General features: G+C 47.2%; 1 protein-coding gene across 5 annotated transcripts in view; it reads right to left on the bottom strand.

Moving 5' to 3' along the window:
• CREBBP (CREB binding protein) overlaps positions 1-24639 on the bottom strand; it is a 108530-nt gene that overhangs the window by 72673 nt on the left and 11218 nt on the right. For 4 of the 5 annotated variants that reach the window (XM_071571648.1, XM_071571652.1, XM_071571649.1 and 1 more), the window contains exon 2: positions 19684-20396. In XM_071571648.1, the coding sequence (XP_071427749.1) occupies positions 19684-20396 (713 nt within the window). The remainder of the gene's footprint in view (positions 1-19683; positions 20397-24639) is intronic. The other variant, XM_071571651.1, reaches the window with a different exon arrangement.

Below are 24639 nucleotides of genomic sequence, written 5' to 3'. Positions count from 1 at the left end.
TCCAGGCTGGGCACAGAGTGGCTGGAGAGCAGCCAGGCAGAGGGACCTGGGGGGACTGAGGGACAGGAAGCTCAACAGGAGCCACCAGTGTGCCCAGGTGGCCAAGAAGGCCAGTGGGATCCTGGCCTGGATCCAAACTAGCGTGGCCAGCAGGCCCAGGGCAGTGACCCTTCCCCTGGACTCTGCCTTGGGGAGGCCACACCTTGAGTGTTGTGTTCAGTTCTGGGCCCCTCAGTTGAGGAAAGAGACTGAGGGGCTGGAGCGGGGCCAGAGAAGAGCAACGAGGCTGGAGAAGGGACTGGAGCACAAGTGCTGTGGGGAGAGGCTGAGGGAGCTGGGGGTGTTTAGCCTGGAGAAGAGGAGGCTCAGAGGTGACCTCAGCACTGTCTGGAACTCCCTGAAGGGAAGTTCTGGCCAGGTGGGGGTTGGTCTCTTCTCCCAGGCACTCAGCAATAGGACAAGGGGGCACGATGGGCTCAAGCTCTGCCAGGGGAAATTGAAGTTGGAGAGCAGAAAAAACTTGTTTGCAGAGAGAGTGCTCAGGCATTGGAATGGGCTGCCCAGAGAGGGGGTGGATTCCCCATCCCTGGAGGTTTTTCAACTGAGCTTGGCTGTGGCACTGAGTGCCATGATCTGGTAAAGGGACTGGAGTTGGACTTGATGATCTCGGAGGTCTTTTCCAACCCAATCCATTCTATCATTCTAAGTGTTCAGGCCATGAATAAACCCTGTCCTTCCCTCCCCTGCACGGTTTTTATTGCCTGTCCTCTCACCTGCAGCACCACAGCATTTCCTACTCACAGACCCTTTTTCAGCTTCATCTCCAACATGTTCCCCTACCCCACACAGCTGTGCACAGTTCTGCTCCTCTTCCTTTGGAAAGTCTGCTCTCTTCTGTTGCCCCAGCCCACCTTTCACTCCAGCACTTCCAAATTTAATAAAGGTCTGTCAGGACAGACTGAATTCACTTTCAGCTTTCCTGGGTGAGAGAAAACCCCTGAATTTGCAGGGACGAGCAGAGGAGCAGCACCCACCTCTGACACACTCCTGGGTTTGTATCTTGCACCACCACTGCCTACAGAAAGTTAATGCTATAAATTATTACTATTTTTTTAATTAGCTGGTCCAGACAGAAAAATTTAAAAAAACCCCCAAAAATAAAAACAAAATAGAAACCTAAACCAACAAATTTATCTCCAAGTTAAATGTTGATTTTCATTCAGTTTTGAAGCACTGACTCTGCACAAAAATGGAAGAAGGTTATTCTGACCAAGCATTTAAAACCAAAACACTGCCATCAGACTTGGACCAGCCTCACAGCAGAAAAGACACTGAAGGGTTGATATGAGAATCAAGATCTCAGAGCAGCACGGGCTGAGTGGAAAATAAGCCTGGCTGAAGTAATCTGATTATGATCCAATCCTGTAAACTAAAAATAGATATCGTTAATATTCACTTCGGTATCTTCTGGGGTTTTAACCAGAAAACAAGCCTGGAAAGAAAGGAAGGAAGCCAGACAAGCCTGGCTGGACCTGGAAAGACATGAATGGGCAAAACCTCGAGGAACAAGGGTGAGCTCTCCATGTGCCAACAGGAGGGGTGAAAACACAGCTGGGTGAGGGGAAAGCAACACCCTCTGTGTTAGGAGGGATGTGGTGCTACTGCAACAACCACCAACACCAAAGCAGTTCTTCAAGAAGGACAGGTACAAACGACAGGACCCAGAGAGGCCTCAAGTACTATCCAAGGGACAGAAAGGCACAGCTAAAGACAGGCTAATAGCAACCTAATAGCCTCATTTATTTAGCTTACTATTTAAGCTTATTAATTTGCTTATCTTATTAAGGCAAGGACTGATGTGATTCTAAAGGACTGATTTCAGGAATAAAAACCTGATCTCACAAATATTTTTTATTTAGCAAAGTCATATAAGCAGGTAAGAGCTGAAGCCCTGTAACTTCAAAGGAAAAACTAGAAAAAAATGGAAGTGACCAAATATCACTGAAATTACTAGGATTATATTCATGTTTTATTTAAATAATGTGTACCTCTATTCATCAACAGGAATTAGTTCACAAAAATCATAAGGCCTCTAATCAGATGTACCCTGACTTTGCATCACTTTCATTTTCATGTGCTTAATTCTCTATACAATGGAACCTCCTACCAGAAAGATCACAAGTTCCCTCCTGCTTGTCTGAAGGCAACACAAAAAGGTGAGATGAAAAAGTAATCTTGGGAAGCAAAACTAATATGAGATCTTGAGCAAAGTCCATTAACCAACCCCAGGGACAAGGAGCAAAGGCCAGGAAAGCTGAGGGGCAAAACAGAAGGCAAATCCTGAATCAAACTATTGCAGCTCCCTCTGCCCCACAGGATGGGGATACAGAGCAGGGCTGAGGGAACCTGCTGGTGGCTGCTCCTCCAGAGCCTTGGGATCACAGACACCACAGAATTCCAGCCATTCACCAGATCCAGTGGGATCACAGACACCACAGAATTCCAACCATTCACCCCATCCAATGGGATCACAGACACCAGGACCCACAGCACAGAATTCCAACCATTCACCAGATCCAGGGGGATCACAGACACCAGGACCCACAGCACAGAATTCCAGCCATTCACCAGATCCAGTGGGATCACAGACACCACAGAATTCCAACCATTCACCAGATCCAGTGGGATCACAGACACCACAGAATTCCAACCATTCACCAGATCCAGTGGGATCACAGACATATGGGCCCAAGCACAGAATTCCAACCATTCACCAGATCCAAGTGGGATCACAGACACCACAGAATTCCAACCATTCACCAGATCCAGTGGGATCACAGACACCAGGCCCAAGCACAGAATTCCAACCATTCACCAGATCCAGTGGGATCACAGACATATGGGCCCAAGCACAGAATTCCAACCATTCACCCCATCCAATGGGATCACAGACACCAGGGCCCACAGCACAGAATTCCAACCATTCACCAGATCCAATGGGATCACAGACACCAGGGCCCACAGCACAGAATTCCAACCATTCACCCCATCCAATGGGATCACAGACACCAGGGCCCAAGCACAGAATTCCAACCATTCACCCCATCCAGCAGCAACTCAGTCACCTCTCCAGTCTGACACCAGTTGCAGGATCACAGCCCAGTTCTGTCACTGGTCGGGCACCCTCAGGAAATGGCACAAACAACAGTGCTGTGATAATCACTGTGTAAATTTTTCCCTAATCACTTTGGATCTCTCTGGTCAGTTTGACCCAGTTTTGTTAATGGTCTCACAGATAATTCATTCCCAAGATTGCTGAGAGAAGACATGGACAGGTAGATTATGCCACTGTCCTGCCTCCAGCCAGTGCTTCAGGTGACCACCCAGCTCTGGCAATATGAAGACCATTTTGTTCTCTCCCTCCCAACCTGCACCATGGCTGTGCAAAGACTTCCAAGATTGTGGACAGGTCTGAAAGCCTGGAGCAAACTAGAGAGGGAATGTTCCATGCCCTGCCCGTACAGCCCAGAGCCTCTGCTGGACAAGGTGAACTGTAAAGCATGACCATGGAAAGGACGAGAGGAGTGGGATGTAAGCACAGGTGTGTGAGCTGAGAGGAAGAACAACCCCCACAGGAAACCATTCAAGGATAAATGCTGCTCCAGTTCCCAGTGGGCAAGTCCTCAGACAGAACAGGAGGGATGACGTTAGTTCTGGGCCTCCTGAAGGGACCTCTGGGTCATACTGATGAGACAGCAAATGAGTTCTGTGACCAGAACTAGGGGGCTCTGCCTCCAGACAGGAGGGGCTGCTGGGCTGTGTGGATCCAATGGCACATCACACCCACAAGAGTTGACACCAGCACACAATGTGCTCTGATGCCACCAAGATACGCTGGGGCAGAATCCATCTGTTTTGGGGTGACAGGGGCATCCCAACAGCTGACTGTGCTGGAAGCTGAGCTGAGCCTGACTGGGAACACGTGGCAAGAACACCCCAGTGTGACTGGCCCTGAGGCCCTGGGCATCCCTGGTGTAGATCACCTCAGGAGAGGGTATTTAAGGACTCAGAAGGGCTTTGTTGGGCTTTTGGGAGAGCTGCTGTGGAGACAGAGGGAATCAAACAGCTGAAGAGCTTGCCTGGTCTCCCAGAGGACCCCTCTGCTGTGGGACTGCTGAGGGCTGAAGAACAACAGGCACCGAGTGCCACCACAACAGTGCAATGTCAGCAATACTGCACCAGCCAGGACTCTGACACCCCCATCCAGGAGAAGATTCAGGAAGTGGAGACCAAGGAGTGGTCAAGCAAGACTCACTCACCCTTTAATAGCCCTGTATGGCCAGTAAGTGCACAGTGGACACTGACAGGGGACTCTGGTGGCCTGAAGGAAGTGACATCACCACTGCCCCACAGACCCCTGGGCCAGGGAGCTCAGGATTGAGGGGGTGTGTCACATTCCCTGGGAAAGCTGAATGGTGCAATGGACTGCTAAAAACTACACTGAAAGCAGTGGGGGGTGGGACCCTCAAACACTGGGATGGGCATTTAGCAAAGGCCACTGGTCAGTTAACACCTGAGGCTCCAGTACCTGAGCTGGCCCTGCCCAATCAGAATCAACACATACCACAGCAGTGGATAAAGCTCCCATGTGAGGAACGTGTTAGGAAAGACAGTTTGGATCAGGCCTGCCTCAACCCACCCCCTGGGATTACCTTTGCTCAAGGACCTGGGTGCACTTGGTGGGTGAGGGACAGGGAAACATGACAAATACCTCAAGGGGATTTGATTTTTGGGTGAGAACAGTCTGTAATGTCAATTTTCATTATATTGGTTGCTGAATGGCACTGTCACTGTGTGCCAGAACTGCCATGGACAATGAGGATGAGAGTCATGAGCTCCTGGTGCAGCTGAAACCAGCTGACAGCACCCCAGCACTCCTGCCCTGGGAGACATCCAGGATGGACAGAACCCACAGTCCTGGACTGAAGGAACTCAACAGACACCTTAGAGGGGCAGCCATTGCCTGTGGAAATGATACCTGTGCTTGTGTGTGTGTATATATAGATATATATTAACATATATAGAGCTGGAAGGTGTAGGATCTGGGCATGACATGGCTGGTGCAGAATAAGGGGTGGGTAATGCCCCGGTTGCAGCCAGGACAGGGTTAATTTCTGCAGCAGCTGGGAGGGGGCATGGCCAGGACACAGAGGAGCAGCACTAAACTGGGGAATACCATTCCTAAAGCAGGACAGACCCTCGGATTAACATCTCCATGAGGCAGAGCACAGAGAGCTCTGTCACCCACTGCATTTAGCAGCAGTCACAGCACCCAGGGCTCTCCAGGAGCCACCAGCACTGCCAGTTTTGTCCTGTCAGCACCTCAGAGATTATCTGAGGACATGGGAGGCAGCTGAAAGCTGAGAGGAAACGATTTGGAAGACCCCTGGGGAGGGGTGCTGGGAAGAACTGCAGCTCCAACAGTGGCAGTGAGGACTCACAGCCCATCTACTGGTTATGTTACTCTCTGATCTTTTGGCAATAGAATAATAGGAAGGTCAGTCTTTTTTTTCCCCCCATCAAACTGTTCCTACAACCTCTGAATCTGACAAAACAGCTGTAGGAGGAACTCAAAAATTCAGCCTTTTACCAAGCCACCACTATCCCTGCATTATTCTGGGCTTAGTCTATGGTACAAAAGCTAAAAGTCAGTGTAAGCCCGAAATTAATAATTTCAATTATTTCAGAGAACAGAACACGCATGCCACAATTAAAGAAGAGAGGAAGCAGAGGCATCCTAGATGTGATCTCTGCTGATAGGCCAGACCTTCACAAACTACAGCAGAGCTGAGGAGTCACATACAAGAGAGCCTGGCTGCTCCAAGGGTGAACTGCTCCAGCAAAACACACCTGCCACTCGTGGCTGCTTCCTTCTGAATGCCGGGATTTGCAAGGAGGGACATGCTCCCCACTGCCTCCAGCACTGCCCTACAGTGCTGCATGAATGAAACGAGCCAGTGTGATACAACACACAAATGCTGAGGAGACAAGAACTACCTCCACCTTTCAAGAGCTGCTACAATCTCTGAGGCTGTTTCCTGCCTGCCTGAGCTGGAACTCTGGGGTTCCACATCACCACTACCCTTAGGATGACAGAGCAGATGTGCACAAACACTCCAGCCCTGAGTCACCCCTGGTTGCTCAGCACCCCACAGGCTTCATCCAAACCCCCAGTTCCACCACTGACATGTCAGGGACATCTTTCTACTCTCTCTTTTGTTTCTTCTATAAACCAGAGCAAGCTGGCACGCAGTGACCCACAGACCAAGCTACAGCACAGGGATGATTCAGAACTTCTGGCCCTGCCACCCCATGTACCCTTTACTTCCCTCTCATGGGCCTCAATAAAACCAGTCACTTAATATCCATTATCAGATTAGCCCTTCAAATCGTTTGTCATCAAATTACCACACCTACCTCAAACCTGGGCTTTCAACACACAGCTTGGTTAAAAAGCTCAGCTTTTTGTTTCCTGCTTCTCCCTTTCCACCCATTGAAATGTTTGTGCTAACAAGCAGCATGTCACCCTGCCTGGCTTAAATAATTTTAACTTTCTTCCTTTGGCACTTTCTCTCAAGACTAGGAAATCAAGCAGTTGGGTGTCTGAGATGTCAGAAGTTACAAGTGAAGTATACAAAGTATTGTGAATGAAAGTAGATCTGCTCTAGGTAATGGAGGCCTTTAGAAATTCAGACTGACAGATAATTCGGCTGCTCTTAATGCTGTCAGTGACAGGGAGAGGACAGAGGGGCTTATTCCTAATCCCCAGAGTGGTAACTCAATGAGAAAGGGACTTTGCCACCTGCACCATTTCACTGCCGGGTCCCAGGTGGGTTTAACACAAATTCCAGAGCTCTGTGACCTGGCATTGAAACCACCTGAGCACCCCCTGCTCAGCCCTGGGTGCTGCTGCCACGACTCCCACCAGGGCTTTGCCCACAGGCTCAGCACCAAAGAGCAGCCCCCCCAGAGAGCAGGGCCCCCCAAAGGGCACCACCCCTCCAAGGGCAGCCCCCCAAGGAGCTGTCCCCCAAAGAGGAGGCCCCCAAAGAGGAGGCCCCCCCGAGAGCAACCCCCCAAAGGAGCAGCACCCCAAAGAGCAGCAACCCCCCAAAGGAGCAGCAGCACCCCAAAGGAGCAGCAGCACCCCAAAGGAGCAGCAGCACCCCAAAGAGGAGCCCCACAAAAAGAGCAGCCCCCCAAGGAGTGCCCCCCCCAAAGGGCAGCCCCCCAAAAAGAGCAGCCCCTCAAGGAGCGGCCCCCAAAGAGCAGCAGCCCCCTAAAGGAGCAGCCCCCCCAAGGAGCAGCTCCCCCAAGGAGCAGCTCCCCCAAGGAGCATCCCCCCCAAAGAGCAGCAGCCCCCTAAAGGAGCAGCAGCCCCCAAAAGGAGCAGCAGCCCCCCAAAAGGAGCAGCAGCCCCCCAAAAGAGCAGCAGCCCCCCAAAAGAGCAGCAGCCCCCCAAAGAGCAGCAGCCCCCCAAAGAGCAGCAGCCCCCCCAAAGAGCAGCAGCCCCCCCAAAGAGCAGCTCCCCAGGCAGGCACACACCAAGGACTTTGCTCTTTGGACTCTTATCTCCCTCTGGAATGAGGGACAATCCTCCCCCACGGAGCAAGGTCCAGCTCCCCGATTGCAACTCTCAGGGAAGCTCCAAAGGCAGGTCCATTAGGAGCTGGTGCTCACTTGTGCAGAGGAAAGACAGGCTGTCTTTACTATGCTGGCATCATCTTGCATCTGTTTACTGACAAAAAAAAGTAAGTCTCTACTAATTACTATTTCATCCTATAGTAACGTGTTCCAAGAGAAAGTCACCATGGCACTTGGAATGGATATGCCAGAGGGACAGATGGAGAGGCAAGGAAAAGATTAATCATTTTATGGCAGAAAGCCAGTGGTGCTACCAAAACAAAAAAAAAAGTGAATTTGGTTTCAGTTCAGGAATGGTGGCAATGCCAGTGCCTGAGCTCACCTAAACCAACCTGCAGGTTTGGCAGCTTGACAAAATACTGTTAAAAATACTCTTTTAAAGTCAGCAATGAGAATGCCTGAAAGAGAGTAGCGTTTCAAGAGTAAGTTTTGAGAATTAACTCATGCCCTGGCTCCCAGAGTGCAGAGGAAGCCCAGCCTGTGCTCCAAGCCCCACTCTCCCACCTCTTTATAACCAAAGCCACAACAGGTCCCTGAAGCAATTGCTGTCCTGCTTTTAGCTGGCAGCCCAAGGAAAAATGCTCAAGTGCCCAGGAATAACTAATCTATTTCATCCTTTATTACAAAAGGTTTGGTAAAACTAAAAATAAAATTTTTTAAATCCCATTAAGAGGAAGGCAGGTGTTTTATCACCACTTGTAATAAGATTTGAAGTTCTCTTCCAAGCATTTCACAGAGGTCAGAGAGAAATTTAAGCATTCCAAGACCATTAAATAAATGAACAAACATTTCTCCATAATTACTGAAATACAAAAGGTAGAATTTCATGGGAAAACGCTCTTTACAAATGACTGGATATACAGAGAACAAACTCTTAATACCTTTAATTAGAAATCAATCTTTCCCAGGAAAGGAAATGGAATAATCATATGCCTGCACTGGAGAGATGCCTGGAGAAAGAAAATGCCTCCAAAATTCTGCACCAGCCTGAGCACAAACACAATGGAATGTACTACAACATACCACAACTTGAGCACTCAGCATCACTGTAGTACTTATGAATCAAGAATAAAGCTCAGAAGATTTACTTTGTAATGAGTGTCACCTCTGCAAATAACTTCAAAGCTCTAATGGCTAATTAGCCACAATTGATCAATGTATTCCAATTGCTTCAAGAGCTTCCATGAGTGCCAAGCAGAACAAGTGGCTTTCTTTAGATAAACAAGAATTATTCTTAGTACACACGAATAGAAACTTCACCAGAACCACAAAATTAACTGAAGACGTTCCAAAGGTTTGTTTCATCAAGGAAATCTGGTTTGGACACAAGGAGTAATTTAACACTTAGAAGGATTTTGAAAGATTGCAGTTCAGTGAAGATTCACCTCGACAGACACCTCATTGTGTATTCACAGGGCAAAATCTTTCATGAGTTACTTCCAGAAGATGCCTCGGTGTGTATTAAATACATTTATAGTCACACAAAACCAGAATTTTATAACCCAGGTTCTCAGCTGAGTATCCCTGGTCCTCCCCCAATTCCTGTGTTTCATCAAGATGAATGAAAAAAAGTTGAATTAGACAAGGGGGAATGGCATCCCACTGCCAGAGGGCAGGGACAGATGGGATACTGGGAGGAAATCCTCCCCTGGCACAGGTTGGGCAGAGCAGCTGTGGCTGCCCCATCCCTGGAAGTGTCCAAGGCCAGGCTGGACAGGGCTTGGAGCACCCTGGGCTGGTGGGAGGTGTCCTTGCCCATGGCAGGGAGTGGCACTGGATGAGGTTTGAGGTCTCTTCCAAACCAAACCAGTCTGGGACTCTATAAATGCAGGATTCTAAATCAACAGGAGTTCAAATCACAGAATCATAGAATGGATTGGGCTGGAAAATACCTCCAAGATCATCAAGTCCAACCCTTGGTCCAACTCCAGTCCCTTTACCAGATCATGGCACTCAGTGCCACGGCCAAGCTCAGCTGAAAAACCTCCAGGGATGGGGAATCCACCCCCTCTCTGGGCAGCCCATTCCAATGCCTGAGCACTCTCTCTGCAAAGGATTTGTTTCTCATCTCCAACTTCAATTTCCCCTGGCAGAGCTTGAGCCCATCGTGCCCCCTTGTCCTATTGCTGAGTGCCTGGGAGAAGAGACCAACCCCCACCTGGCCAGAACTTCCCTTCAGGGAGTTACAGACAGTGCTGAGGTCATGTCCACACTCCTTCCTTTATGTCCTGGTACTGGATTTCAGCAGACCCCAAAGGCAGTGCCAGCTGTGCCTGGCAGCCCCTCAGCAGTGCCCACAGCTGGCTGGGGACAGCCAAGCCAAAGGAGAGCACGTCATGCTCCAAAAATCCAGAAATAAAAGGAATAAGCTGTTTCAGTAAGAAAAAGCAGCAGCACAGCTTCAGAGAGCCTTGCCCCATTTATCCCCCAGAAGCTGGGCAGGGACACATCATCCAGCAGTGCCTGTGATGGGATATTCCTCAGGGAGGGAAAGGCAATAACAGCTCTGCACAGCAAGAGCAACTGGAAAAGTATGTCAGAAATATAATGAAAAGAGATATTCTGTGTCCTTCCTGTACAATGTACACTCTCCTTGACAGACACGAATCCTAAAGGAAAAGTGGACACTCTGGAGAAAGGCTGTGCCTCTAAAAGAAATAACCATTCAATCCAGGGGGGGAGAGAAATCAAATAGACAAGAAACAAACTCACACTACAGGTTACTTTAAATGCATTAGAAGAAACAAAAATCAATAGTGCCTACTCCAAACAACCACTTAGCACAAAGAGCACAGCCTGACATTAACAGTAACTATGGAGAAATGTAACTATAAATAATTTACACTGTTAAAATAATTTTAAAGTAACTTTAAGAGCCAAGTATGTTTAATTTGAAACACCACACTGACTTCAAGAGCTACGGTGACATTTCCAGTCCTTCTGTAACAGGTGCTCTCCTTGAAGATTTAACAATTCCCAGGAAGGTATCAAGACAATTCCTAACAGGTTTTTAAACAGGGCAAGATTTGATGGCTGTCTTTAAACACAGATTAAATTGAGCAGTGCAAACAAACCAGGCACAGACTCCTCACTGACAGCAGCTGCACATGGGATGATCCAGACACACATTTCAGCCCAAGGTGCCCCATATCAGACTAGGGAAGCAATCCCAGCTCATTCCAAGACTGGAATCTTATTTCATAGTGTTCCAACACTTGTCCCTTTTCAGGGTACAAAGATCCTGCCATCCTAAAGGCAGTTATTTAATTAAGTCAATTTGCCAAAAGTTTCAGAGGGCATTGCTTTGTGATTGTTTCCAGAAATCCCCCTAAAGGAGCAGCCAGGACAGCAAAATGCTGCAGCCACTCCAGGAACACCAAACCTTCCACCACCCCAACCAGCAGCATGCCAGACTGTTAAATAATCTATTTACTACTCTCTTTTACAAGTCTATTTCATAGTTTTTTGGCAAGGATGTTCCTATATTTAACGTGCTGTATTTTCATTATGATTCATTCTAAAACAAAAGTGCCACTAAACCCCTTTCAGGAGGGTTTTGTTTGGCAAACCTGAAGGAGATTGGTACATACAGATACTCTGGGGCTTGAGCATCTTCAAAACTTGTAAGGACAGACATTTCCAGGTGTTACTACACATAATTTTTGTAGCACCAAGAGTTCAAAAATCACCTCAAGTCCCCATTCATCTAAATCTCAGTTCTGCAAAGTATTTCTGGCCTTAGAACTGAAGCCATTGCAGGGATGACACACAGAGAGTTAAACACGAGCAATAAGCTCAGGGTGCCACTTCCCTTCACAGCCACAGCAATTCCTGCAGTAAATAAAAATACTCTGCTTTGTAGTAGCAGGAGGAGGAGGAGAAATGAGCACACTGAGAGCCCACGGGCACAGCTACAGCAAACTCTGCTGATGTCACACACAGACTTCAGTTTCCACACAAAAACCAACAGGCATTTCCTCCAAATCCTCACAAGGAGAAAGGAAAATGCCATTATATTTTGCCATTCCTTACACTCAGCCCTGCAGGGTAAACCAGCAACTGTGGCAATAAGAATTCAGGATTATTTTTTGAGAAGAGGGGAAACTTTGTATTGGAACACCCTTTCTGGTTTAAGAGTTAATCAAGATGAAGAACAATCTGCCACTGCAAAGCAGATTTTGGAGTGTTCTGTGTAACCTCTTGGATTGAAATCCCAGCCCCCTGTGGAAATGAGGGGATTTGGAAATTCCAAAGTGCAACTTCCCAAAACAATGTTATTTTTTGCCTGATAGCTGAAGGGTCCTGTTCCCTTCAACAAAGTGGTTTTCACTTGTGGAAGTGGCAGCAGGAGCGTGGCCTGCTCTGCCTCCTGCCACTGCTGATCCATTTCTCAGCAAGGCTCACACAGTTTACGTGTAATTTCCCAAGTTTCTTGCATTGCCTTTTTTCTAAGAAAAAAGACCACCAGCATCCAGTTTTCAGATGTGCGTATCACCTGCTTTGATACACTCCTGCATGTCCTTCCAATTACAGCATTCCCAATAAAATCACAGCACCCTGTCAAGAACAAATATTAAATTTATCTTTCAACTAAGACCAAGTTTTGAGAACTGCTAAAAGGCCCTGTCATCAGAAAGGCTCCTGTGAAATCACATCTACATGCAAGATTAGAGTCTATAAAGAAAATTACTATGACAAAGACACTTCCTTCTGACTGAAGTAACCAGGCATTTCATAACTTCCACACACCAACGTTTCAGTTGGCAGCTTTTCCTCCCTCTCAACATCTGAGTCACTTTTCACCTGTGTATTAAAAAAAAAAATCAAACTATGAACAGCAGCAGGAGATATGTGAAAGTAGCCTGAAAACTAGAAAGAAGGCATTTCAGTCAGTAAGGACCTGGAAGTTTTTGTCATTTTGATAAACCTGAAAGAACACTATAGATCTTGATTTTAATCTGTGGCTTCCAAAAGAACTGGTGGATCTGCTGGTTGCACTTCCAAAACTTTCTTTCAGAAGCACTTCTTAGAAATAAAGGCCATTCCACCAACAAGGACTGAAGAATTGGAAGACTGTAACAATACAATTTATGGTTAGTGACATCCTCCTCACTGTTTGTGTTGTTACCCCAGCCAAAGATAATGGCACAATCCTACTGGAAAAGATCCCATAACATGTAATTTCTGTCAGCTGAATGATAAGCCGATGCAAGTTCACAGAGAGCCTTTTTAAGTGCCTGAGTGTGGAGCAGGAGAGGAAGCCAAGCTGTGGTTTGTCCCCACCAAGTGTGAGTGCTCTGTTTCTGGCAGCCCTGGAGCCAAAGTGAACCCTGATACCTGCAGAGCCAAGTGGCTATCACTGCACAGATCTCCAGTGGCATTGCACAACTGCAAACCAGGCTGAACTCACGGCCCAGGAATAGGAAACAACTCCATCTCAGGTGCCAGCAGTAATAGTTGTGGTAAGGGAGCTTTATAAGTCACCAAATCTCCTCAGCATATCAGCAGACTCATCTGTGGAGCACCACTCTGCATGCTCAGGTTTCAAAACAAAACTGCCTCAGAGACTTGCATTTTACTACGAGTCAGTGAGTTCTGCTGGTCTGTGTTTCTCTGCATTTATATCCTCCTTCTGTTTGTAGAAGCACAGATGTCTCCCCTCAGTGAAAACGCTGCTCTGGTGTTGTTATTTGACACAGCGCTGAGAGACCAGGGGCAGATCTGTGACACTCTCCAGCCCCTGAAACTGGGAATCTCTGGGATATGACTGGGATGGCTGCTCGTGTTTGCCAGAGGCACGGCCTGCTGGGAGCAGCAACTTGGCAGCCGAGCACGGACAACGCCACGGATGAGAAGCAAATTAACTGCAAGTCATGTTAAAACAATTCAGGAGCACTCGGACACATTGAGAGACAGCAGAGAAAGGAGCAGCACCAGCAGTTGCTGAAACACACAGGGAAGAATTGGGATCCTGGCCTGGATCCAAACTAGCGTGGCCAGCAGGCCCAGGGCAGTGACCCTTCCCCTGGACTCTGCCTTGGGGAGGCCACACCTTGAGTGTTGTGTTCAGTTCTGGGCCCCTCAGTTGAGGAAAGAGATTGAGGGGCTGGAGCGGGGCCAGAGAAGAGCAACGAGGCTGGAGAAGGGACTGGATGTGGCACTGAGTGTCCTCTTAAACACCTCTAGGGACAGAGAATCCACCATGTCTTGATCCAACCCCACTGTGATCACCAGCCCAGGGCACTCTGTGCCCTGGGCTGGTGATCACAGTGGGGTTGGATCAAGGGTTGGATTTGATGATCTCAGAGGTCTCTTCCAAATCAAATGAGAAGAGCAACAAGGCTGGAGAAGGGACTGGAGCACAAGTGCTGTGGAGAGAGGCTGAGGGAGCTGGGGGTGTTCAGCCTGGAGAAGAGGAGGCTCAGAGGTGACCTCAGCACTGTCTGGAACTGCCTGAAGGGAAGTTCTGGCCAGGTGGGGGTTGGTCTCTTCTCCCAGGCACTCAGCAATAGGACAAGGGGGCACGATGGGCTCAAGCTCTGCCAGGGGAAATTGAAGTTGAAGATCAGAAAAAACTTCTTTGCAGAGAGAGTGCTCAGGCATTGGAATGGGCTGCCCAGAGAGGGGGTGGATTCCCCATCCCTGGAGGTTTTTCAACTGAGCTTGGCCGTGGCACTGAGTGCCATGATCTGGTAAAGGGACTGGAGTTGGACCAAGGGTTGGACTGGATGATCTTGGAGGTCTTTTCCAACCCAATACATTATGTGATTCTATGAACATCTTCAGCTCACTTAATTCACAATCAACAAGTGTATCTAAACGTGGTACTCAGAGCAGATCCCCCAACTGCACTGGGGGATCTGTTTAAATAAATAATCTGCTCCATTGTTTCTCATCACAAAAGTTCCTTAGCACAGACTCCTCACAACATCAAGACAAGTAACATAACTACACACACCAGGTAAGCTGTACCAGAATCCTTCCTCTTTCACATCATCATCAAGATTAATACCCAACATCAAAACACCACTCAGAGAACAAGGAAAGGGAGCAAAACTGTGAATGTGCTTGTCCAAAGCATGTGTATTATACAGACACCAACCCTCAACACAACAATAACAGAACCTGCTTCTTTTATAGCTCAACAATAAAAAAGAACACAAGACAACTGGTTATTCTCTTGGTAGAAATAAAAAATGGTTTTACTGTTTCCTGAAGTTCACTTATGGTAAGAGTTGCTCCTCCTCTCTAATCTGAACCTTCTCCTGCTGCAAACAACAACTGCCATGTGGCTGTTCTGACTAAAACTGAGTTGAAAACATGCACTGTTCACAAAAGCTAGACCAGTACAGGTTAGAGAAAAAATTCTTCTGGACTCACAGGAAAAAATCCAGCAGAACAGAGCTGGGTTTGACCAGTTAGAGACTGTTCTGAACCTATTCAGATTTGGTATCAATCCAACAGTGACCAGTATCAGCCTCCAGTGGGGTTTAAATCCCTACACGGAGGTTACAGAACTCACCACTTGCAAACAGCACTTGGAACTCTGTATCAACTCCCTGCTCCCAGATCACCTCCTCAAATACTGCACTGGAAGATCTGACAGCCACATCAGCTTTTCTATCAGTTTCTCCCTGCCAGGCAGGTTCTACTTGATAGCAATACAAATATTTTCCTTTAGAGTTTTCAATGAGGTTACTCAAAAGGTACAATCTTCAAAAGGCATCCCCAGAAAACCTCCAAACAACAACTGGAACCCTCATAATCTGGTACAAAAATAAACAACCATTTCCTCCTGATCTGTTTCTACACTCAGACTAAGATCTGACCAAAAGATTTCATCTTTTTCTGGGGCACACACAACCCAGTAGTGTTTGATTAAACTGCACCTTGCAGAAAGAAAACTGAACTTGAGGTAGGTTTGTTAGTTCTATAAAGAAGAACACTCTGAAAGGAGCCCCCAGCAAGCTGCAGTTGGACAGCAATGTGCAGATCATCAGCCACACACAACTGCAGGACCCTCCAAAGCTCCTCCTGCTGGGGACCAGCATGTCCTCACTGGAGTTACAGCTCTGGAGGCACTGCCAAACAGGTGGTTGCTGTCACAGAACTGGGTAAGGAGCAATTACAGTTGGGAACACACGGAAAAGAGAACACTCAGAGCCCTCTCATCTGAGTGGGACTTCACTGCTCCTTAAGGGGAAGAGCAGAAGTACCAGTGAGGTGAATCATTGTCCAGAACTCTTATCAGAGAGCACAAAGGAAGGCTGAGAACTCTATAAAATAAAAGGGAACTTTCCAACGTTTTCTTCTGACCTCCCACAGGCTTTGATGGCAGTACCAGGACAAGGGGAACACACCTCAGCAAGAGACTGTCCAACAGCTCAGCTACAGAAACACAACTTCAGGTCCTTGCCAGCCCCAAGGAACAACAGGAAGGCTTCAAACCCCTCACTTGGAAAAGAGGAGCTCCCACAGCAACAGGGGAGAGTCAGGCACAAGCAAACTTCCAGTGAGGGCTCATCCCTATGGAAGCAATGGCTGCCTGCTCAGCTTTGCTGCTGCTGCTCATGTTGGACACTCAACAAGCTTAAAAAAATAACTCTGACAAGATTTTCTCCATGGTTTGAACATGTTTTCTGGACTTAATGGACTTAACAAAAATGTGCTACAACACAATAGGACAATTCATTAGTACTGGAAATGACTGTGACAATGGGATCTGTTCCTCTACCCTCACCCAGTGATAATCATTTAAGGAAGAATCCTAAAAGCTGATTTCTTCAAGAACTTCAGTCCAATCAACTGAAAACTACCCTGGTAGTGTTATCCAAGCAAACAGGGCCACAGTGCCCCAGCTGCAAGCAGAGCTGGTACAAGAAAGGAGTCTGGCAGTGAAGGGAGCAGAGACAGTCACAGCACAGAAGAGAAGGTTCCTCTCAGGTTTCCAGGTGATCTCAGTAGGTCAAACCCACCAATCTTTGGGAGGATCATGTAAATTCTGTTAAATCCTTTGCTCACACCTCTAGAGATGCAGCAAGTATTTAACCTCTCCAAAACATCTGTCATGGTGCCAGCACCTTCTGGCCCTGTGACATTGAGAACTGGTTATTTTCCAACCCTTTTTTTGGTTAGGGGTAAGGTTTACCCCCACCTTGGACTTATGCAAGCACAGGAACATGAGCTTCAGTTACCATGCTCAGTTCTGCCCTAAAATGGCAAGTCCAGCCCCAAATTAACAACATTGGCTCATGATGATCCAGATGAAATGAACCCTGTTACTCCTGAGAGCAGGTGCGGGGATCAGATTCTGGATATTTTCCTTATTTTCCTCATACTGTAGAGAATCCTTATAAAAACATACCACAAGAAAACCAGCAAAAGGAATGGACTTTCCTTGATTAGTCATTTACTAAAAAAGCCTTAGAACAAACCACCACAGAACAAGGTCTGGCCCAACAAAACTGGTCCCAAACCATAAAGAGCCACAAGTCCCACAGTCATGAACTGGGACAAGTGGGCTACTGAGTGAGGCCAGTCAGTGATGCACATCACTTATTGTAAAGGCAATGAGAAAATTCTGGTTTAAAAAGTGCTTTTAGATTTCTTTTCTGCATTTGTAATTCACACTCTTTCCTTCCCTTGGGATGATGTGCAGGCACCACCTGCAGAATCTCCTTCCAGCCTTGATCCAGTTTTTCAACCACGATGGCAGCCACATTTTAAGCCTTTGAGTCCAACTGGGCACATTCACTATTAGTCAGATCAGCTCTTTCACCACTTTTACCACAGCCCTTCAACTCTTTGAAGCTGTACATGTTAAGTGGCAAACATCAGGGAATAGGAGGTGAAAAAATGAACTAACCAACATTCTCCTTCAGCAGAAATTTCAGCTTCAGGATAACAGACAAACTCAGTGAAGTGTTTCTTCACTTCTCTTAAAAGCTTTCCTCACCACTGCAACATCCACAGGAAAAAACTACCACACAATCATGGCTGATAATCCTGTTAGGACAATGAACTGGGGGATGGGAAGAAGCTGGAAAAGGATATCAATGCTCAAATGCCTACTAAGGAAAATGGCCAAACCAGGATGCTGCTGCCTGGCAGAAGAAAATTCAGGGAGCAAGTGTTTGTTCCAGAATGGAACCCCAAAATCACTGTGTAAAACCCTCAGCTCACCTGCTCTCTTACTAAGAGAAAATGAGATTTAAATAAAGTAAAACCTTCCTAAGGAAACACAACGATCTCAAGCTCCATCTTGTTCAACAAGAGATGGAGCCCTGGAAAACACCAACCTTCCTATTTTTGTAAGCTGGCCAAGTTTTAAAATTATTTTCTCTTAAGTGCACCTTCACAGCACCATCATTTTCTCACCCTTCCACTATTCTTTTCCAATCTGTTCCTTGTCCAAACTAACATTACCTTGCTCCTGAACATTTGTTAGCTGAGAAAGCCTGGGCTCACCCTCCTGAGCTGGGCAATCCACCTGCAGCTGGAATCAGGCTCAGCATGAAGCCCCTGAAATATGGAATTTGTCCCAGTGCTGGTCCATTCCTTACCAGAGTGGGTTTGTTTAAAATCCAAGACCCCACAGAACCTTCCCCACCAGGCTCACACAGACCCTTCACATGAAGACATTAAGCAAGTCCTTTTGCTTTGAGGTAATTCTACTTGAGTTGGTTTACATAAAAAAATCAGTGTATTCACCACAAAGCTGTGCAGTGGTTGGGAAAAATCTACTCCCAAGCACTTAGATCTCTGTAAGTTTATAGAATAAGCCAGATAATTAATTAGAATTTGTCACTCTTCCCACAAATTTTAAATAAAAACAATTGAAAGGTAAGCTGGCTCCTTCCAATTGCTCCACACAACAAAATGAGCTGTTTTGGAGGCTGGAGACAACTGTACCCACTGTGAGATGCTCTGACCTCCACAGAGACCATGAGCAATGTGGTCTCCTTAAGCAAAGGGGTCTCCTTCACTGCACAGAGAATGCCTTTTATGCTTTTTATCTAAAAAACAATAAATTATCTGTGCAGAACCCCACAGTGATGTCAGCCACCCTTCAGAGCACAGGACACACACTTTCATGTCAGGCAATGCCATTTTTTCCACAATTCCTAACACATCAATGAATTAATATTTATATGTTAGTAATTTACAGTGATAACAGCTAATGATGTAGGAAAAGATAAAAGATCAGAGATAAATTTTTGTTTTGTTCTACATATCAGAACATGGTGCATTTGCCATCAAAATTCCCAGAACAAATGGTCCCAAAGCAACCCAGACACTAGGTAAGCAAGAGCACAGCACATAAAACACTGCTCTAAGCTCACACCTGAAAACAAAGCACAAGGAAGCAGTAACTGCATGAGGAAGGGGCCAGAGCATTGCCCCATGACACTTCCAGGTACATGTTCCCTGCCCTGATGTGCAATGCCCACTGAATTGTATTTCTGTCCTTGCCTTTCAAAGAGTTTGCACTAGCTTGGCAATCCATGTGGAATTTGATGTTCCCAGATCAGCTCCTCCACATTTAAAAAGCATTTATGACACAGCTGCTGACAGTGCTCCTTGACCAGAGGAGCAACTGCTGCACCTCTGCCCTCAGCCCACAATGCTCACACTGCTCTAGAAGGTGCTGCTGTCTGGCAGCTCCACTGAGATCCTGCACGTGAGGAATCACTGCTCCCTCTCTGCAGGATTACACTACTCTTTTTTAATTCACCCTGCTAAGACACTCTCCAACTTTACACTTCAAGGATGTGTTTTTCAACAAGTGCTTTCACTGCTGATTACATGAGCAGCACTGCTTCAATTATCTTCCTCTTTCAGGGCATCACTGAAACTACAGACTCAAGAAAGCACATCCCTTAGTTGTATTCTAGAAAAAGGTCTACTACGTTCCCTGAACACCTGTATGGAGAAAAACCAAGTGCAACAAATAGAATAAATGAAATGGCATGTACATACTTTAGTCATTGCTCCTGTCTGTGCTGTGTTCAGCCCGGTGTGCCCAGCCATCTGTGGAGACACTTGGGTTAAAGTCTCTGCCAGCACACTGCCTGCATTCCCCTGCATGGCAGGGGCAGAATATTGCATTCCTGCTCCCCTTCCTCTTCCAGCTGCCCCAAGAGATCCATTCATTACCTGCCCTTGTCCTTGCTGAGGCTGATTCATTAAAGTGTGACCAGAATTACTGTTGAGAAGGCTCTGGTGTGTCTGACTGAAATTAGTATTCATACATATCCCAGCTCCAGTCTGTGATGTTGCAGGGCTGCTCGTCACCATGCCCACTTGTTTTTGTGCTTGAGAGTTCAGGGTTTGGGAGGCAGGGGTGGTGGGGCCGGAGGTGCTGGCTGCCTGCTTGGCCAGGCCGGGCGCGGCCGCGTCTGCCGGGGCCAGGGGGCTCTTGCCCATGGCGCCCAGAGTGCCGATGTTGGTGCTGTTGGGCTGCCCCTGCCCCTGCCCGCCCACCCCCTGCTGCACGGGGCTGCTGGAGTTCACATTGCCAAGGCCTGGCGTCAAGGAAGAGCCGCTGCTGCCCCTCAGGAGCTCGGAAAGCTGTTTGTGTTTGGAAGCCGCATCTGGAACGAGGTTCCCGCCGCTGTTTAAAAGGCCCAACTCGCCATTGGGGATCAGCTCATCAGGAAGATCGTTTTCCAAGTCAAACAAAGAGCCGAAATCTACAAGGTAAAACAGAAACATGAGTGAGAAAATGTGACAAAGTAGCAGCTAAAATACTTATCTTCGTTACTCTGTGTCAGGGTTAATGAAAGGCATTCAGGTACATCTTTCCCTGACCCTCCAGTTGCCAGGAGGCCGGAGACGGTCCCTGTGACTCCAGGGCAGTTGTTGGTTCACACCATCCACACACAACCACACAGGGAAGGGCACTGCCCAACAAGGAGGTTTGTTGACAACACTTGACAAAACAAAGCCTAAAAAAAACAAACGTGGCATGAGTACAACGATCTAACCCAACCCTTTATTTTCCTTGTTTTGGCTAAAAGATGACAGCAAAAACAACAAGATTTTTTCCTATTGATTTGCTCTCCCAAAAGAGCAATTACATCACCGTCTCTGACCTCCTCTGTAATCCCAAGCCAGTGCATTTCACCCAGAAACCCAACCTCAACCTTGTCATTTATGTGTGCACGTGGCCAAAGAACATCTTCCAGTTCAGCCTCAGGAGTCAGCAACTACTCCTTCAGCAGTCTGACCCCAATCTCACACATAAACACGTTTGAGATCAGCTGCTGGTCATTGATTTGTACCATGATCTGCTGCTTCAGAAGATCCCAAAATGCACTCAGAGTTTTCTCCCTCTAATGTCTCTTGAATCAAGTCATTGCTTAATTCCTGAACGGTTCCAATAATTCAGATTGCTCTGTAAGTGCCCAGCCCTCATTTATCATGCCCAATATTGACAGAGGTAATCCACACACTCTCCAGATGAGCAAAATAAATCAATCAAACCTTCATTAAGCCACTTGAAGGAATAGCTCTGCCTGGCTGGAACATCCAGACTAATAAAAAAGTGCTGGGGCTTTTTTCTTCTCCTTTAAGGGGCAACTCAGGTTCACTAAAACATTTTTTTTGCACATCATAAGCAGCATCTGCGTTAACAAGGTTATTTTGGTAAGTAACTAAAACAAAGAAAGTTACTTCAGTGTATATAGGAACTTCCATGTGAAAATACAAGTCGTATTTTTGAAGAACAAGTACAAACACAAGCAATATTAATAATCATCTAAACAGACCAGCCACAATTCACCAGAGTAGCTGTTCAAACATGCAGCCCATCTCAGAAGACTTTTCCAGTCCCAGGACATGATGTAAAACAACCACTTCTCACTGTAACACGAATGTCTGAAAACTTTATTGAGCCCCCCAAACCAGCCCTGAAAACCCCTCACAGTGAGCAACAGACGAACCACATTTTTTCCAGATTAGAGCAAAGAAAAGCTCTTTACTAAAGAAGGGCATCCCAAAAGCTTCATTGTTTTAAAGTTTAATTCACTCCTCAACCACAAAAAGTTGGTGCAAGACCCAGGCTGCAAAAATGATATAAGATGGTACATTGAAGAGAAACAACAAACCCCAAACAACACTTACCAATGCAGGGATGCAGAACAACACACCTCAGTACACTCAAATACCACACATTTCATCAGGGTGTGGATTTCCAGTTAAACTCACTGAAGAAAAATGAGTGAAAACGTTCTGATTTACAGTGCCCAGTGAGTTACACTGACAGTCACAGCAAACACAGCCAGAAATGCTAAACTCTGCCTGCTGAGGGCTCAGGGCCCACCCCTTGCCATCAGCACCTCCGAGGTCAGGGATCCCTCCAGGACTGCACCAAATTGGGGGCAACAGGACCCACCCCAGCTCAGAGCAGAGCCCCTGCTCCTTCCAAGCTGGCAAGTAACAAGCCAATATTAGTTAGCAAGGTTCATCAAAGTATTTTTAATTTCTCTTTCTTGCTGCCTCTCCTTTCAGGTGTTCAGTCCACCTCTTCAGTTTGTCTTCCACAGGAATTCCTGCCGTACCTTCAGCTCCCTCCCCGCCTGGAATTGCTTTATCCCTCCCCTTTCCCACACAGCCACTCCGCGCTGCCTGTGCCGCAGTTTGTCTCTTCCTGTACATTTCCCTGCTACTTCCCTTCTTCCGAGATTTCCCTGATTTTAGCCATCTATCTCTCCTACTCCTGCCGTGCAGAGGGTGCTGGATCCAGGGGCACAGCCCGGAATGCCGGGAGGCTCCGGGACCACCTGCCGGTGTGACACCGAGGGGGGCCCGGCCGAGGCTCTGCCTTTGTTGTGCTGCTCTCGCCATCCCCCTCGCTCCGAGTTCCAGCTTTACAGCGCTCCATAAATCCCACAGAAAGGTGTTTTTCCAAGTTTCTGCACTCAAATTGTTAATGTTTCATCAATCATAGAATCGATTGGGTTGGAAAAGATCTCAGAGATCATCAATCCAATCCTTGATCCAACCCCACTGTGATCACCAGCCCAGGGCACAGAGTGCCCTGGGCTGGTGATCACAGTGGGGTTGGATCAAGACGTGGTGGATTCTCACTCAGTGCCACATCCAGTCTCATCTTAAACACCTCCAGGGATGGGGAATCCACCCCCTCTCTGGGCAGCCCATTCCAATGCCTGAGCACTCTCTCTGCAAAGAATTTCTATCTCATCTTCAACTTCAATTTCCCCTGGCAGAGCTTGAGCCCATCGTGCCCCCTTGTCCTATTGCTGAGTGCCTGGGAGAGATGAGATGTGTGTTTGTGCAGGGGCAGAGGAGTGGCCAGGTGTGGAGGGGGAAGATGCTGCTGTTGCTTAAAGAGTAGTATTTTCCAGGTGTATTTCAAAATGGGATGCTGGAGTATAAATGCTCAATTTTTTTTTTGTTTTTGCTTGGCTGGTTGGGCTCTCTCAGTCTTGCCAGAGCCAAGGACTGAAAATATTTATGCCATTTACAAAAAGAGTGAAGCAATTATTTGGGAATAGTGCCCCTTAAAACCTGGAATAATCCAGCTCTCCTAAGCTCCTGTAAGAAGGCTGTACAGGAAAGTTAGGCATAGAAAACATACAGCTCTTCCAGCAAGAAAATAAAAAGCAGGTAAACAACTTAGCACAGTGGTCATGTAAAAATTCACCGAGAATTCCAATGTTCAAGCAACGATTAATCACCTTTTATATTTAATCAGAGTCATGCACATTAAAAACACCAACACACAGCACATTTTACAATGGTTATAAAATAAAACAGAAAACAAAAATCTACTTGAGCATGTCTGCAACAAATCCATAAAGATAAGAGATTGTCTTGGCAGTTATAAAAAGAATAAATATATTTACACACATATAAAAATCTGCCATAATAAGAACACAGCCTATTTCTACTGACAGAGAAATGAAAAGCAACTGCAGTCACTCTGTGCTCACAAGAAGAACATAATTGATCCCATTCTCAATGCTTCAACTGTTTCTCAAAGTCAAAGGCAGCCACCAAGAGCCTAAAAATTGAGGGATTTGCCCTGTGTCCAGTTCCCTGGAGCAATGCTCAGGAATGGCTCTGCTGGGGATCCCAGGGCAGCCACCGAGCCCTGAGGCTGCTCCATCCCCCTGAACTGCTGCTCTCCCAGCACACACCTCAACAGCAAAAGGGACCTGGATTTTAAAGGAGCAAAGATCCCCCAAACTCCCAAGGCACGTACCTCTAATTCAGTGCTGAGGAAGCAGCAGAGCTGACTGTGTGTGTATGGCCAGACTTCATGAGTGAAGATTTGGGCAGGGCTCTCCCCACGTGCCCTTCCAGCCTGCACAGGGGATTGTTCAGGTGAGGCTCAGCGTGCACAGAACTGGCCCCACCGTTTCAGTCCCAAGGTCCATCTGCCACGGCCGAGCGAGCTTGGACAGTGACTGGGAAGTCCTCAGGACTGTCACAACCCCTGGTACTGACCGGGCTGACCCTGCTGAGCATCCCAGATCTGACGGGATGGGACGGCAGGGAGGGATTGAACTGCCAGGGGACGGTCCCCACTGAGACTCGAACTCAGGACCTTGGGATTCGGAGTCCAGAGTGCTCTCCTTTACACCACGGACTGCCCCAGAGCTGACTAAGGCTGTGGAAAATCACCTCACAGTGCCTTGTATCTAACACAGCACTTCTTATCCCAAACCTCACACCTTTCATTACCTGTTACATAAACTCTCACTAAAACGTCCTCACCAAAACCCAGAGCTGACAGGATTTTTTGGAAGGCATGGAAAAGCACTAGGCAACTGCCACCCCCCACTCTTTCCAAAAGGCTCCTTCTCCAATCTGAGCATTCTGCGTTCCCTGAGCAGCTATTTTCACACATAGAAGATAACCACACTTGAGACACTTTCTCTCCTAATTTCAGTTTTATGAGCTTCAATG

This window comes from Pithys albifrons, chromosome 16 (assembly GCF_047495875.1).
Source record: "Pithys albifrons albifrons isolate INPA30051 chromosome 16, PitAlb_v1, whole genome shotgun sequence".
Taxonomy (NCBI): Eukaryota; Metazoa; Chordata; class Aves; order Passeriformes; family Thamnophilidae; genus Pithys; species Pithys albifrons.
The sequence above is the reverse complement of the archived record's forward strand: the minus strand, read 5'-3'. Positions and strand labels throughout refer to the sequence as shown.